At 41.6% G+C, this 15,892-nt stretch overlaps 1 protein-coding gene across 3 annotated transcripts in view; it reads left to right on the forward strand.

Annotated features, from left to right (window-relative positions):
* Positions 1-12,689, forward strand: part of MAP2K4 (mitogen-activated protein kinase kinase 4) — a 104,650-nt gene extending 91,961 nt beyond the window's left edge. For all 3 annotated transcript variants that reach the window (XM_059996577.1, XM_059996578.1, XM_059996579.1), the window contains 4 exons: positions 2,077-2,154; positions 4,543-4,691; positions 8,860-8,905; positions 10,099-12,689. In XM_059996577.1, coding sequence (XP_059852560.1) covers positions 2,077-2,154; positions 4,543-4,691; positions 8,860-8,905; positions 10,099-10,212 — 387 coding nt within the window. In that variant the 3' untranslated portion in view covers positions 10,213-12,689. The remainder of the gene's footprint in view (positions 1-2,076; positions 2,155-4,542; positions 4,692-8,859; positions 8,906-10,098) is intronic.
* The last annotated feature ends 3,203 nt before the right edge of the window (positions 12,690-15,892 follow it).

Here is a 15,892-nt window from a genome sequence, read left to right on the forward strand (position 1 = left end):
TTTGGGTGATTTCATTTTGGTGATTTCACTTTCATTGAAATTGAACGTGAGTACTGTGAAATAATTTACTGAAATTATTTCAGTAAATAATTTCATTGATTACTTCATTTTGTAACTTCATTTTATTAATATTTAGTTCAGAATATTTTTAAACTTTTTCTTGAGACTTCTTCTGTGATCCATGTGTTATTTAGAAGTGTGTTCTGTTTTTAATTTTTTCTTGGAGTATGGTTGCTTTACAATGCTGTGTTAGCCTGCACTGCACAGCAAGTGAATCAGCCATACACATACAGATATCCCCTCCCTTTTGAACTTCCCTCCCGTTTAGGTTACCACAGTGCATTAGGTAGAGTTCCCTGTGCTATATAGTTCCCATCAGTTGTCTATTTTATACATAGCATCAATAATGTATATGTGTCGATCCCATTCTCCCAATTCCTCCCCACCCCACCCCTTTCCCCCTTGGTATCCATACATTTGTGATCCATGTGTTGTTTAATCTCCAAATATTTGGGGATTTTTTAGATATCTTTCTATTATTGATTTCTAATATAATTATTTTGTGGTCTAAGAACATGCCTTGCATGATTTCACTTTTTAAACATAAAGTGTGTTTTATGGCCCAGATCATGGTTTATATTAGTGAATGTTCCATGTGAGCTAGAGAAGAATGTGTATTCTGCTGTTGCTGGATGGAGTATTTTCTCTCTTGGTTGACTATCTGGGATTTTTATGTAATGTGTATCTTATCAGGTAAATAACTATATTTATATCTAAAAGTAAAAGTGAAGAGCTTCCAATGAATATTTATGCAACACAGTACTCATATTCAAAACAAAATGCATAGGTCTCCAAAGTAATTGTTGCTGACAGGCAGAGAACATAACACAGTGACCATTATGCTTCTCTGGACGTTTCTTTCAACAGCAGTTACTGTCAGTCTTAGCTAAGGATCCATTGTCAGCTCTGTGCTACTGATAGCCTCTCTCTCTTTTCTTTTCCATCCCTGGCACACTATGTAAATAATGGTCCCTTATTTCAAGGAAATGTAAAAATGCTCCCTTCATAGAAATTACTAAAAATGATTTTTGCTGTTTTTATGATAGGATAATATATTATGATACTGGCAATGCCTTAATTTGGTTAACAATTAGACTAATTGACAAATATGTTTAAAGATATAGATGTAAATCTATATCTTTTTAAAAATATTTATTTATTTATTTTTGGCTGCGTTCGGTCTTCGTTGCTGCACGCAGGCGTTCTCTAGTTGTGGCGAGCGGGGGCTACTCCTCGTTGCAGTGCACGGGCTTCTCGCTGCGGTGGCTTCTCTTGTTGCGGAGCACGGGCTCTAGACGCATGGGCTTCAGTAGTTGTGGCACGTGGGCTCAGTAGTTGTGGCTCATAGGCTCTAGAGCACAGGCTCACTAGTTGTGGCGCACGGGCTTAGTTGCTCCATGGCATGTGGGATCTTCCCGTACCAGGGCTTGAACCCATTTGCCTTGCATTGGCAGATGGATTCTTAATTACTGCACCACCAGGGAAGTTCTGTAAATCAGTATCTTTAAAGGTATAGATATTTAGCTTTATGATAAAGAGTGAGTGGAGCAATTATAATAAAGTTAGCTCATACTTGCTTTTGTGTCTCAAATATACTGTGGTATGTCCTTATTCACTGAAGCAAAAAGTGATAAGATTCTAAAACTTAGTCTTTTTTTTTTCTTCTTTTTACCATTACTTGCTACTAATCTGGCCCTGTAATTCTTTATGATTTTCCTTTTTCCTCCTCTTTTCTCCCTCTGTCTGTTCTCAGCTTCAGTTTTGTAAACTCTTGTGCGTCCTTAGGGGGAAAAATTAGGCTTGTATTCCCTTTATGGAGGAAGCCGTTGAGTTGGGTCTTTCCTTGCTGTTCGTTTTCAGTATAATATTGGCTTCCTATTACTCCCAGTCTGGCCCTAGACATGGATTCCTCTAGGAGTGTGCTGGTGTTCTGGCTGCCTACCCAGCTCCTGCTTCCATTACTTGCTCCTGGAGGGTGTGTGTAATGAATGACGGTGATTTCTCTTTGTGTTTTAGCCTGAAAGAATAGACCCAAGTGCGTCACGACAAGGATATGACGTCCGCTCTGATGTCTGGAGTTTGGGGATCACATTGGTATGTTCATGTTCACTCAATCTTGTCATTGTCGTGTTATAAGACATTTAGAGATAAAAGAAAATTTAACCATAACCAGTCTTTCACCACTCATAAGAACATATCCGGTCTCTTCTAGTCTTTGATTTTATATACCTATTTCTCCCTGCCCCCCAAGTGTAGAAAAACAAGTTTTTATCTTAAAACTCAAGCTAGAGTTGATTATTTCCCTTGTGGTTTTGTGAAGTGCCTAGGGCTCTTTAATGTAGTGGCCCTGGATCTCTTGGCCACGGATACTAGGAGTATCCGTGAACTGCGCTCAGAGCAGGAACAGGGAGGCCAGCTCACCTGCGGTCGGTGCAGCAGTGCAGCTGCGTCCCCATCTCAAGCAGGAGTCGTATGTCCAGTAATACTGTGGACAGTGTGTGTATTAGGTGCACATACTTATATATATGAAGGTAGTTATATACTACTTGGAATCGTCTATTCACCGAATAGAAAAGTCACACATGCTGAAAGTAATTCCATTGTTGAAGGACAAGAACCACCGCGGTGACAATTCTCAATGAAAGTTCTACCTTAGAACAACACTGAGCGAGAATAGTAAGAAGACTACTTAGTTTGTAGCTAACAAGCATGATGAAATAAACTGTCTCACCTGTGGACTGTATTGAAATTTTGGTTCTATTTTAGAAACAGATTCATTTGCTGATTTCCTTATTACCAAAATCTGTTTTGAAGTTTTAGATTTATTTTCTTGTGCTTGCTGTTTTACCAGGGCTGAATGGCATTTTTCTGATCTCAGAGCAGCTTCTTCCACATTGGATGTGAATTTTACATCAGTATAGGTGGGGCTGTGTCCTGTTCGGTAGGCAACCCAAAACTTTTCCTCCCGTCTTAGTAAGACCCCAGAGCCCCGAGACACCAGGTTCAGAGCAGTGAACTTTTCCTGTAGCTTGTTAAGTAATCTCCATTTGTTTATTGGCATTATATGGCACTAAGGTCCTCTTCCTGAGGATCACACACCCTTGTGAGTGTCCTTGGTGAGTCGCTGTGCCACACCTAATGAACTCTCCGTCTAGAGACATGAAGGCTGACAGCTCAGCTCCGCACAAGACTCCATCTGGTTTCCCTTGTGAGCAGACATGGGAGACACCTCGTGGAGTCTTTTCTCAGCGTGAAGCCACTAACCAAAGGGGATTCCTTCCCCGTTAGTCAGGAGAGAACACAGAACTTGGGAATCTTAGGTCTGGTGACTGGAGCAAGACTTATAGCTAACAACTGAGACAACTGTTTGCATGTAAGAGGTAATCACGACTCAGAAATACCTATCTACGTCCAAGCCAGTTATGCTTAAAAAGCAAGTTTTTACTTTATTGTAAAAACGAAATTTTGTTCTGTGAAAGGTTTTAACATAGGAATTTTTTAAGCAATTTCCTTTAGTACCTCTGGCTAAACTTTGTTTAAAAGCAAGGCGTTCAGTACTTATAATTGCTTTTTAATTTTTCATAGAGACATTATTTTCATATAATATTTTTAAAATTATGAGATGTGTGAAATTAACTCCTAAGATCCTAAGTCTTTCACCTTATGATGTTGTGTCCTACTGTTTCCTTCTCTTATTAAAACCTGTTCTCAGGAATGAATCTAATGAAGCAATTCCCATTGCTGTGAATAATCAAGGAGGTTTACTTCTTCCCAAGCGTTTGTATTTTTATCAAAAAGAAACCTCAGCCAAAGGAGTGGATTTGCGTGTGTGTGTGCGTGCCCACCTGCCTGCTTTCCCACAGGCGCAGGTGCAAGTGGAGACGGTGCTGAGCTGCAGGAGGCCTCTTCTGGGGAAGAAGGCCCTCCCATACCAGCTTCCTGTCGGAGGACGGCTTTATGATTGCTTGCTCGCCTTCCTTTCATTGTGCAAACTGGTACTTTAATATTTGACTAAACTGACAAAGTCAAATCTCAGTGGAAGAAGCTCCAAAACCATCTTCTCAGATAGTGCTCTGTCTGTCATGTGCCATCTCTGATAAGTTTGGGGCCGCCTGTCAGTGCACGTAAAATGGGGTTCATTTAGGCCATGCTGCAGACTTAAACCTAGTTCTTGGAAAAAGCACAGTTTCTAGGTTTCCATTGTCCTCAGAACAGAGTGGGAGAAAGATGAGAATACAGTTCACAAATATGTTTGACCTGTGGCAGATATGGACATACTATCTTGATTTCTAAATATCCCTTCCACTTAGCCATAATTCTGAAGATTGCACCTCAACCTGATCTTGATTTGAGTCAAGGCTTTTTCAAGAGTTTTGCTTGGAGTTTAGATTTACAATGTGGCCTTTCCAGTGAGGAGTAATAAGTACTGGATTAATAAGTAATGCCCAGTGTATTTTGCTTTTTCCTCTGTGTTCTCTTTAGTACGAATTGGCCACAGGCCGATTTCCTTATCCAAAGTGGAATAGTGTGTTTGATCAACTAACACAAGTTGTGAAAGGAGACCCACCACAGTTGAGTAATTCTGAGGAAAGGGAATTTTCCCCAAGTTTCATCAACTTTGTCAACTTGTGGTGAGTATTTGATTTATGAATGCTCAGAGATATACGGTGAGAGGACAGTGAGGTGATTACTTAATCTTAGCAACACTGGTACTTTATACTGGGGAAGGGGAGCCTGCTTCATATCGCTCTGTCTTCTCAGCTGGGACTCTGGATCACTGTGGCTACATGGAAGGCTCCAGCTAGCCTGGAGAGGCATCACTCTCTTATTCTGCTACTCAGGTACTGATGAAAAACAGATGTGGGTGGTGGAGAAGCTGCTGCCTCCAGATTTCTAGTACCTTGTACAAGAAATACAGCCTAGGTGAGAGTGATCGTCTTATTCTGATGTGGTTCTAACAATGAAATTGTACCAGAATCACTTGGAAGCTTTTACTAAGTTAAGATCCTGCCAGACTTTCAGGGGTGGCTCTCTGCTCTGACCTGACACGTAACCCAGCTGGGTGTATGTAGTAGTGTCAGGCCCAAAGCTCAGTTGGTAGAACCATATACTGCCTCACAGAGACCTTATTCCAAGGAACCTTATTCCAATAAGTTTCCTTATTCTAGGAACCCCACACCTGATATTGTTCACTCCCCTTTTTACAGGCGTGTATGTGTTTGCAGCATGTAAGAATAAATATACACTGATATGGCAACAGGACAGTCGTGCCTTGTTATCTAAATTTTAAATAAAACCTGTTTTGTTATCATTTGAATATTTTTGATAATTATTCTGTTTATCCAACATGATTTAAAAGTAAGATATATTTATGAGCAAAAAGCCAGAGCATTTTGTATATTTTCATTCTTGAAAATGCTTTTCTTTTTCTTAATTTTTTCTTTCCAGGAATGCTGTTTCTCTCTACTCTTTTAGGTCCTATAAGACTAAGACTTAATGTTTCACGGTCTAGCATTGCCCTCTTTTTGAATATGTAGAAAACATTTGTTTGGCTCCAGTTTTCAAGTCCCTTTCATCTTCTCTAACCAAATTCTACTTTTGTGTTGGTTTTCAGAGGGGAGAAGAATACCTCAAGATTTTTAGATAGAAGAGGGCCATAAGGATGACGCAAATTGGCTGCTTTTTCCTTTTAAAAAACCATCTACTTTTACCAATTTGCACACATATATACAGTATATAATTGCAAAATGTGATCATTTTATATATTCCACTTTAATGAAATATTTGGTTAAAAGAATCTGTGTGAGTCATAGAGCATAATGTCTAAAATAATCACCTGGGAACACTCCACCAGGATTGCTTTCTTCTTAATTCCTGATCTCTCTGTTGGTTTTGTTTTATATATATATATATATATATATATATATATATATATATATATATATATATATATATATATATATATATATATTTATATTTACTTTTTATTTCTGTGTCCCGTGGTGCAAGTTCTCTCCCATAAATAGTGGTTATAGACTTGAATCTCACGTTGTTTTCCCTGAGTAGGTACGTAGTTCCATCTCATTCCAGATCATTAAGGTCTGCGGTTGAAGTATTATCTGTTTTTGTGATATGCTCGTATCAGCTCTCCACATTTGTCCATTCTCCCTTCTTCTATCCCTGAGCATTTTCTAGTATCTAACCTGGATCATTCGGATTCCTATTTGGTTTCCTCATAATCCAATATCACCTTGTTCCAAGCCATTTTCCTTCTTTTTGTCACAGCTGTATTTTTTTATGATGCATGTCTATCGAATCATTACTTCTTGTTGAAAACTTGTTTAGAACGTGCGTTCTTAGTGGAGTGCTGTCACCCCCAAGGGACAAAAATTTGTTCTGGAGAGCCAGAAAATCCTGCATAGTATAATGGTTTGTAGCAGATACGCCGTATTTAACTTTCATGGGAAGGGAGGGTAATAATGAAAAAATGATGAAGAAGCATGAAGTCTAGTGCTAAGAAAAGCAACAAATGAAAACCTACTATATAGCTCAAGGAACTCTACCCAGTGCTCTGTGGTGACCTAAATGGGAAGGAAATCCAAAAAAGAGGGGATAAATATATACATATAGCTGGTTTACTTTGCTGTACAGTAGAAACTAACACAACATTATAAAGCAACTATACTCCAATAAAAATTAATTTAAAATAAAAAGAAAGAAAAGCAACAGACTAGAACATAAAGCTGCTTTTAATGGAGATGAGATTATGGAATAGTCTAAAATACACTTAAAATAAGTATATCTAAGATGCCCAAGGAAGTAAAGGTGTAAGTTTCATTAAAACTGAGGAAGAAGTAAACAGAAATGAAACAGTTAGCTATGAAAACTAATTAATTAGAAGGCTTGGGAATGAAAAAACATAGCTATTGATACAAAGATACAACAGATGTGACGTACTCTGGACTGAAAACACTTGAAGACAGAGTTGGGGAACTGGAAGATGGACTTGAAGGGTTTCCCCAGCATGATGTAGACAAATATGTATGAAAGAAAATAGTTAAAAATCAGTGAGAAGAGAATGAGTAATTCTAAGATGTATATAATGGAAATGAAAAACAGCTCTGAAAGTGGAGAAGCAATATTTAAGGAGATAATAGCGGAAAAGATTTGAGAATTGATCTAGGATAGGTGCTCAGATTTCAGTTAAAGTCTCTGTATCACATAGGATAAATAAAGGTAAATTTATACAAAAATTCACTGAAGCAAAATTGCAGAACAATGATAAAGTAAGAGTTGGCAGGAAGAGAACTTAGAGTACCTGCAAGAATGAATGAATCAGATTGACAGCAGACTCGTCATCAGCAACACTAGTTGCCAGAAAACAGTGGAGTCATAGCTCCAGAGTGCTGAGGAAAAATAATTGTCAACCTCATCCTAAAGTTTTATACATGGGCACTCAATTATCATTCAAAATGAGGAAGTATAGATTTTTTTTTTTCCAGGAAGGGAAAGCCTAAGAGTTTACCGTTCACAGATTGTTTTGAAAAGATATATTTGACCAAGAAGAAAAGTAAGCCCAGCAAAAGGGTGTTGCAGGTTGGTTCCCTGGAAAGCAGGCTTTGGGGACAGTAAAAAGTGTACAGGAAGTTGGTTAAGTGGTAGGTAGTGATCTTTGGATCAACAAACAGCAAAGGGAGGGAAAGCAGGGCTAGGCAGAAAGGGGAGTTGGGCGGCAATGCAGCCTCAGCCAAAGCCTCCACCAGCCCTGTAGGAAGCTGTGAAGCTGGGCTGGCCCTCCAAGGTTGACTCGTATGGGAGGAGGGTCTTGGACTTTACGCCCCTTTGTGGATCAGTCATTAGATACAGGCTGGCGCCAGAAGGCCAAGGTGGCTGTCTTCAACTGATACCATCCCTTAGAAGCCACAACCGAGGGCTGCCTGCTGACAGCCCTCCCAGCAGTGGAGGAGTAAGTTATTCATTCCTAAAGAAGGCATCTGTGTAGCACAGTGAGGCGTCCACTACAGAAGGTGCAGCTGTGAAGAACAGCACTGAGTTTAGATATAGGGGACCTGTATTGCCCAGATTCATGTCTGATACTAAAAAAGTGAATGTAATTGAGGTTGGAGGAGAGTGGTGATTAAGGTACGGTCCAAGATAGATCAGGAAAATACAAACAAAATGAAAGCACTTCTGGCGACATTAATTAGGGTAGAATTCAAGGGGAAAATGTCAGGAGGGCAGAGGTTTTTCATATATCAATATAGTCCTTATGAAGTTGTACTACTGTGAACTTTTGGAACAAAGAACACAGAATTAAGATACAGAGTGCAAAAATGTTTTAGTTCTAAGGATAAGTTTATAAAATTCATATGTAGCTTATCTCCCAGACTCGCTGGATTACAAGTTTCTCTTAGGGTAGTGGCCGTATATATTTAGAAACACACAGGCACACAGACATATACACTTACAATCTTATACTTACACATGCATTAAATACGTTTAACTACATAGTATTCTAACATGTAGCTATGCCATGATTTATCCAATTTTCACCAGTTAACTTGTTTCTAATTTTTCACTAATGCTCCTACGTTGAGTATCTTAAGGGCAAATCCTTAGATTGTAGATTGCCTCATTTTTTGTGTGTTTTTTATGTTTGGCAGGTTGTCTGCTTTGTGACTTTGTATCTGAAGGGGAAAAAAACCTACTTATTTGATTGTAATACTTTGTTCGTGAAAATAAAAGTACTTGGGTAACTGTGTGTCCATTTTAACGATGTTAATTTTTGTGTTATTTTAGCCTTACCAAGGATGAATCCAAAAGGCCAAAGTATAAAGAACTTCTGGTGAGTCTGAGACTTGGGGAGTTGGAGCTGTCTCCTCACTCCTGAGCCCTCCAGCATACTGTCCACTAAGCAGCAGCCGGCCTCTCTGTCCTAGACTGATTGACCTTAATGAGCATTGTTAAAGAATGTTTTAAAGCAAAGAGATTTGGGAAGAGAAAATGTGTAGGTCTAGTTTTCCTGCTCATTTACTAGCTAGATTCTCGTGGAAAATTTTGGCCTTCACATGTTATAAAAACTACCCGAAGGAGCTTGAGCATTCACCTTGAGGAGCCGTTCCCACTGCGTGGTCTGTGTGTATAACACGGCCATAGGAACTTACTGTGCTCATCCTGCCTTTATTAAAAGCTCTCACACAAACTGACATCGTATGGCCAATTCTCATTTCTTTGAAAGTTCTCACCCTTCCATGGAACTCGGACTTTTTAAGCAGTCTACCGGATCTGGCCTTGGTCTTGGCAGTGAAGAAAGTCCTGTGACCTAATAATGTGGGAATATTTTAGGAAAAGACCCACTTGTCACACTAGCTTCTGGTTCTCCAAGGATGTTAAGTAGAACTCCAGTCAACCCCAGCACTGACTAAACGTATTTGGTTAGTGTACTTAGCAAAGCTATGAAAGAAAAATATCGCTGGGGGTGGAGGACGAAAAAATGAGTTTGCAAGGCAGGTACAGAGCCATAGGCTTTGGAGAGCACAGCGCACAAGCTCAGGGGAGAAGTTTCCATTGTGCCTCTTTTGGAGTGGGGGTCAGAAGGGTCGAAACTGAAGCCTTTTTGTAAGGTCCTTCTGCTACATGTGGGGAGATATGGGAGGTTGGAGTTCATGCCTGTGTCCCACGAGGAATAGCGACCGTGATTCATGCCGTTCTTCTTGGCTCTCAGATGGCGGCAGAGGCTCCAGCTATGCTTTGTGCTGAGGAATGTGCCGTCCTGGTACACAGATAAGCTTGCAGACCTCACAGCCAGGGCGGTTCCTCCAGAGCCTGACACCGTGCATCGTATCTCAGCGGCTCACACCCATTAACACGTCTGCGTGGAGTGCAGACTGTGCTTGCCTTGCTACAGTCATTTACAGCTCGACCTGGCTGGAGCCTGCAGTTCTGTGCTGTGTCGAAACTGGGAAAAGTTCCGTGTGAGCTCTGATGCGAATATTGATCATTTTTCTTTTCTTTTTCTGTTTTTCAATATTCTTGCAGAAACATCCCTTTATTTTGATGTATGAAGAGCGCGCTGTCGAGGTCGCATGCTATGTTTGTAAAATCCTGGATCAAATGCCAGCTACTCCCAGCTCTCCCATGTATGTCGACTGACATCGCTGCTACGTCAGACTCTAGGCAAAAGGGCTGAGAGGAAGCAAGACGTAAAGAATCTTCATCCCGTACCACAGTGTTTTTATTGCTCGCCCAGACACCATGTGCAATAAGATTGGTGTTCGTTTCCATCATGTCTGTATACTCTCGTCACCTAGAACGTGCATCCCTGTAATACCTGAGCGATCACGCAGTGTTAGTGCCGGTCAGAGAGACCTCATCCTGCTCTTTCGTGATGGACGTATTCATGAAATGTGGAAGTTAGTATGATCAATTTGTTGACCGTGATTAGATCACATCTTAAATTCATTTCTAGACTCGAAACCTGGAGACGCAGCTACTGGAATGGTGTTCTGTCAGACTTCCAAATACTGGAAGGATGCGGTGATGGGTGCGCTGTGTCTGAACACAGACTTGGGCTGGAGTGAGAAGAGCGGGCACAGCCAACGGGACGCATTGCCTTCTGGAGCTGGGAGACGGAGGAGGGATTTACTGTCTTCACCAAGTGCAATAGATTTACTGATGTGACATTCTGTTGCTTTACAGCCACTGTCGATGTCTGGGGATGGATGTACTTAGCCAAATTCCTTCCCTGTTAGAGATATCATGTTAAATCAGAGGGAATTTATCTTTACCAAAAACCACGTTGCGTTCAGAGAGGTGAACATTAGAAGATTGAGACAGGACAGAACGTGTTCTTTTCTCCTTCCCCAGCCCTCTGCTCTTCACTGGGGAGACTCAGGAGTCTGCCACTTGTCAGAGAAGGTGCTGATCCTAAGAATTTCATTCTCAGAATTTGGTGTGCTGCCAACTGGATGTTCCACCTGCCACAGACCACCTGGACTGGAAGAAGAAAAAAGTACGGAGGGCAAAGTTTACAGCTGTTTTTAATCCTAGAATCTTATGGAACAACTTGCAGCAGCTGTATATTTCCCCTTGGTCCCAAGCCTGATACTTCAGCCATCATAACTCACTAACAGGGAGAAGTAGCTGGTAGCAATGTGCCTTGATTGATTAGATAAAGATTTCTTCTAGGCAGCAAAAGACCAAATCTCAGTTGTTCGACATCACTGGCCCAGGTCTTCAGCTTCTGCATCTCTTTACCCACCTGTGTGGTCTATTGCCACTATGTGACTTTTGCTTAATCCAATATTTCGCCTTTTTCTCCTGTATCAGAAACATTTATAATTACCAAGGATGTTCCTTACCAAGGATTTTTAGCCCCCAGTCTCTCACATGCTCTACTGTTTAAAAGGCTGAGAAGCGTGGGGCCTAGCTGATGTGGTAGGTAATGAAGGAGCATCTTTTCTAGAGAAAACCGCTTGACCAGAGGAGGATGGGAAACGGCAGTCTCTTAGGTGAGATCATCACCTGCGAGAATCTCTAGCAGGTCACCACCATTTCTTGGAATTGGGAGTCTACAAAAACACAAAAACCAAAAAACCCCCGAAGAACCCCAGAATAGTTCTAAGAGGCCATTTAAATCTGCCATCTTCTGCTGTCCTTCCTCCCTTACCCATGGGCCGGGTCTCCGTGGTTTCACTCTGGCCTCCCTGGCCCCGAGCGTTTGTGTGACAGTCGGTCAGGCAGCACTGTGAGTGGCTCACGCACACTGGAGTAGAAAGCTGCCATGGTCTGAGACGCAGATGGGGCTGCGACGGAACCAAACAGTGGTAGGTGTTGCTGTGTCTCCTCCCAGGTGACGGTCACAAACACTTCTCAACAATAAAGGGAGAATGGTGCTGTTTACAGTTACATCCCTGTAAATTTCAGAATTCACCCGTGGTTTATCGCTTTGGTCCACTTGCCTGGTTTTCCTGTTTTCTCCCCCATGGCACCTGAAGCCCAGGCTTCCCAGTGCTCTACAGGAGGCCCTGCAGTGTCTGCCTCTGACCACACCAAGCCATCATCCTCCACCGTTCCCGGGGACTCCAGAGGAATCTGCATCTCTGCTGTCAGCCTCCTGTGTGGCTCAGCATAGGGTCACTTTGCCATATACCAATGGAGATAGAAGCAATTCTGACTGTCCAGGAGCTAATCTGACCGTTCTGTTGTGTGGATGACCACATAAAAAGGCAATTTTAGTGTATTAATCATAGATTATTATAAACTATAAACTTAAGGGCAAGGAGTTTATTACAATGTATCTTTATTAAAACAAAAGGGTGTATAGTGTTCACAAACTGTGAAAATAGTATAAGAACTGTACATTGTGAGCTCTGGTTATTTTTCTCTTGTACCATAGAAAAATGTATAAAAATTATCAAAAAGCTAATGTGCAGGGATATTGCCTTATTTGTCTGTAAAAATGGAGCTCAGTAACATAACTGCTTCTTGGAGCTTGGAATATTTTATCCTGTATTCTTGTTTGAATTCTTCCTCTATTTAAGATATATACATGGAATCGAAGTGTTTATGTAATAGTTCTATCCTTTTGCCTGCAGGTCAGTTGTAATAAATCTAGGATGTGATGATGACTTTGTAATTTGATTTTCTGAAGTCAGACCCTGAGAGGGTCAGTTCCATTGGAATTATCCAATTCCAAGTCAATTCCATTAAATTATCTGTGCATTTCACATGGGGGAAAATTCTCTTCTTCTGGAAGTGTGTACGGCTTCTTTCTTTTTCTCGCCCCGTCTTCTGGCTGCCGTTTCTCTGCTTATTCTTCTTGGAAAAAAGTTTTGCGTTCTGTTTGAGCAGGCGTGATGATGGGGTCAGTTCAGATTTGTTTCTTTGTTGTTTGTCCTGGCTTGACCCAGCATTTCTTACTGCTGAAGGAGGAGGGTGCCGTGTCATGGTGGAGAGACAGCCTGTAAGAACGCGGCCTGCCTCGGCCCGACATCTGGCTGCCAGCCCTGCTTTCTGCTTCCAGTCCTGTGGCTGCTGAGTAGGCATCAGATGTCAGCTCATGCATTCATTCACGGCTACTCGAGACAGGAGGGGTAGGGGGGAGATTGGTGGGTCAAAGCCCTGCAGAGGTCAGACCTGGTAGGTTTATGGATGGAGGACAGTGGAAATTAGCAAAAAGCCATAGAGGCCTGGGAACTACCACAGAGAAGAATCTGGAGCTCCAGCCCCAGGACTGACCTGTTGTGCTCCCACCTGTCGCTCGTTGACAACATCCCGACTCATTGAACATAGACTAACTAATCCAGCACCTTACCCTTTTCCTGTGCCTGCTGCTAACTTGATCTCGGAGGCAGCAACACCATTACAGAAGCAGGTGTGGTAGGTATCGAGCATTGTCCAAGGAAGGGTGTAGCCAGAGGCATCCTGACCCCTCTGGCTGAGCCTTATCTGCTGGGGAATGGAGACCCCGTGGAGTTTCCAGATCCCAGCTGAGCACCAGCTGTGCGCAAGACAGAGTGTCGTAGGTGGACCATGTACTCAGTGTTTCGTGGACCCTACCTATGTTTGCTAACCTCAGCTTATCCTGACTGTAGCCTTCTGAAGCAGGTGGTAGAGGCCCTTTTTAGAGATTAGAAAAAAACAAGGCTCAGAGAAGTGAAGTTCTGGCTCTGATAACAGAGTAGGGAGGAGAGCTGAGATTCACATCCAACACTCACCATAAGAAATTACATTAATTAAAACATGGCCATCAAGAACGGGTTGAGCTGAGCGCTGGGAGATTGAACTATGGGGATAACTCCACTCACAAGCCTTACCAAGGCCTGCTTTGCTGTCTTGAAGTCCTAGTGGCCCCTGTGAAGGCAGCTGTGTAGAAGGTAGTTACTTAGAACTAACCAGAGAACTCTAGGTCCTGATTCTTAAGCGCAACATCTGAGAATTCAGTGTAGAAGGATTGAGGTCCCCATCAACATGATGACGTAATGTGGCAGTCACTGAAGCAGGAAAAGGACTTGAGGTGGCTCTTTTAGTATTAAAATGCCCTTTCACTTCTTGACTCCATCCGTCTGTCTTAGCTGCAGGAGGATAGATTGGGGATGCATGAAGTCTTGAAAGTGCCCAGATGCTGGCTGCCCGTCTTAGAGGTGCAGAGGTGCTTTGTGTCCCCAGCTCTTAGCTATAGGTGTATGCTCCAGTCACATCCACGGCATCTGTGCTCGTTACTTGAAATGCAAGGGGTAAAGAACCTAAAAACCATTGGTCTTGACCTTGTTGGCTCCCTTAAATACCTTGTTAACTGATTTGAGGGAAAATCCAATCAGCAATGGGTGGCTTCCTTCTGAGGGTCCACTGTAAGACAGGTGTCGTGGAAAGTTGGTATTAGACCATGTAGTGTAAAGAATGTCTATAGTCTGTGAAACATCAGCTTCCATTATCTTCTGGGGATTTACTACAGACTAAAGTGATGTATTGTTTGGTCTTCTCCATCTTTCAGGTAAATGAATATCCAGGAATTGTCATCTCAAACCTTGAAATCATCATATGGGTTAATAACTCAATATCCACAATAGCAGATTTTTTCTGATGATATGCCAAAGTGTATTTATATTTCTTAAATGTAAAACGTGATTCTGCTGTTTAAAATTGTCCGTATATAGCATAGCGTAAAGTCAAAACTGAGTCATCATAATGTATAATGAGTCAAATTTCTATCTGCATGTGTAATTTCTCTCTACATACACATTTTGCTGAAGAACTGTGAAATAGGACTTCTAGTTTTTCATAGCACTTACTGATTTAATATGAAGACAACTCTTTGAGGTCAAAAGGGTATTGTTTCCTCAGTCTTACAGGGTACCAGTCTTAAATAGTTAGGTAAGTCGCTTAAGGTCATAATCATATAGGGAATTGTACATTATGCCAAGCAAGGAAGGACTTTATCTCATAAGTGCTGGAGAACCAGATGAGATTTTAAGCAAGCAAGTGGTTTGATGTGTTTTGTACTTTGGAAAAATCATTTCAGTGACTACGCTGGAATGGAAGTGGGGAGATCTAAGCCCAATTAAGAAACTTGGAATATTCTAGGCAAAAGTTGGGGGAGGTGAAGTAGTTGAATGGACAGGAGAGGATTTAAGCGACAGCTTGGGGTGGAATTAGCTGTCTGGCTCCTGATGAGGGGAAGAAAGGGGTGGGGTGGGAACCTGAAAGAAAGTTGTTTTCTGGCTTGAGTGATTAAGGTTTCTGTACAGAATCTGTGTGCCATTCACAACCTTTCATTGTTTACCGAACCTGCTCTGCTCTGCTCTGCCCTGCTCTGTTATGCCTTCTTGGTGCCTAAGCTTGTCCCTTCCATCTGTAATTCTTTTCTTCACTTGTCTTTTGAAAGCACCTGCTTATTCTTTAAGAGCTGGGTTAAATGTCACACCCTCTGGGAAGCCTTTCCCAATTCTGTCCTCTGAGCTCTAATCACTTTAAAAAAAGAAGAAAACCATATCTCTGTGCAGCATTTAATCATGTTTCGTTAGTTGTCTCTTTCCTTACTCGTTTGTGAGTTATTTGAGGTCAGTCTTAGCCATCTTGGTAGCCCATTGGTATAGTCAGTGTGGCCGTCCCACAGTGATGGTGCTTTTCAGTTAAAAAGAACATGTAAGCCTGATTTTTTCACACCTGAAGATAGCATTTCGTCCTGTTGAACCTAGATTATTTTTTCCTAGAACAGCGCGAAGTGAATTGGATTTACATGTCCATGGCATATTTCTGCTAAAAGCAAGGAAGTGAACGTGGACTGTAGCTGGCGCACCACACAGTCAATCGTTAGCAACCCAGTCTTAGG

This window comes from Delphinus delphis, chromosome 19 (genome assembly GCF_949987515.2).
Source record: "Delphinus delphis chromosome 19, mDelDel1.2, whole genome shotgun sequence".
NCBI lineage: Eukaryota > Metazoa > Chordata > Mammalia > Artiodactyla > Delphinidae > Delphinus > Delphinus delphis.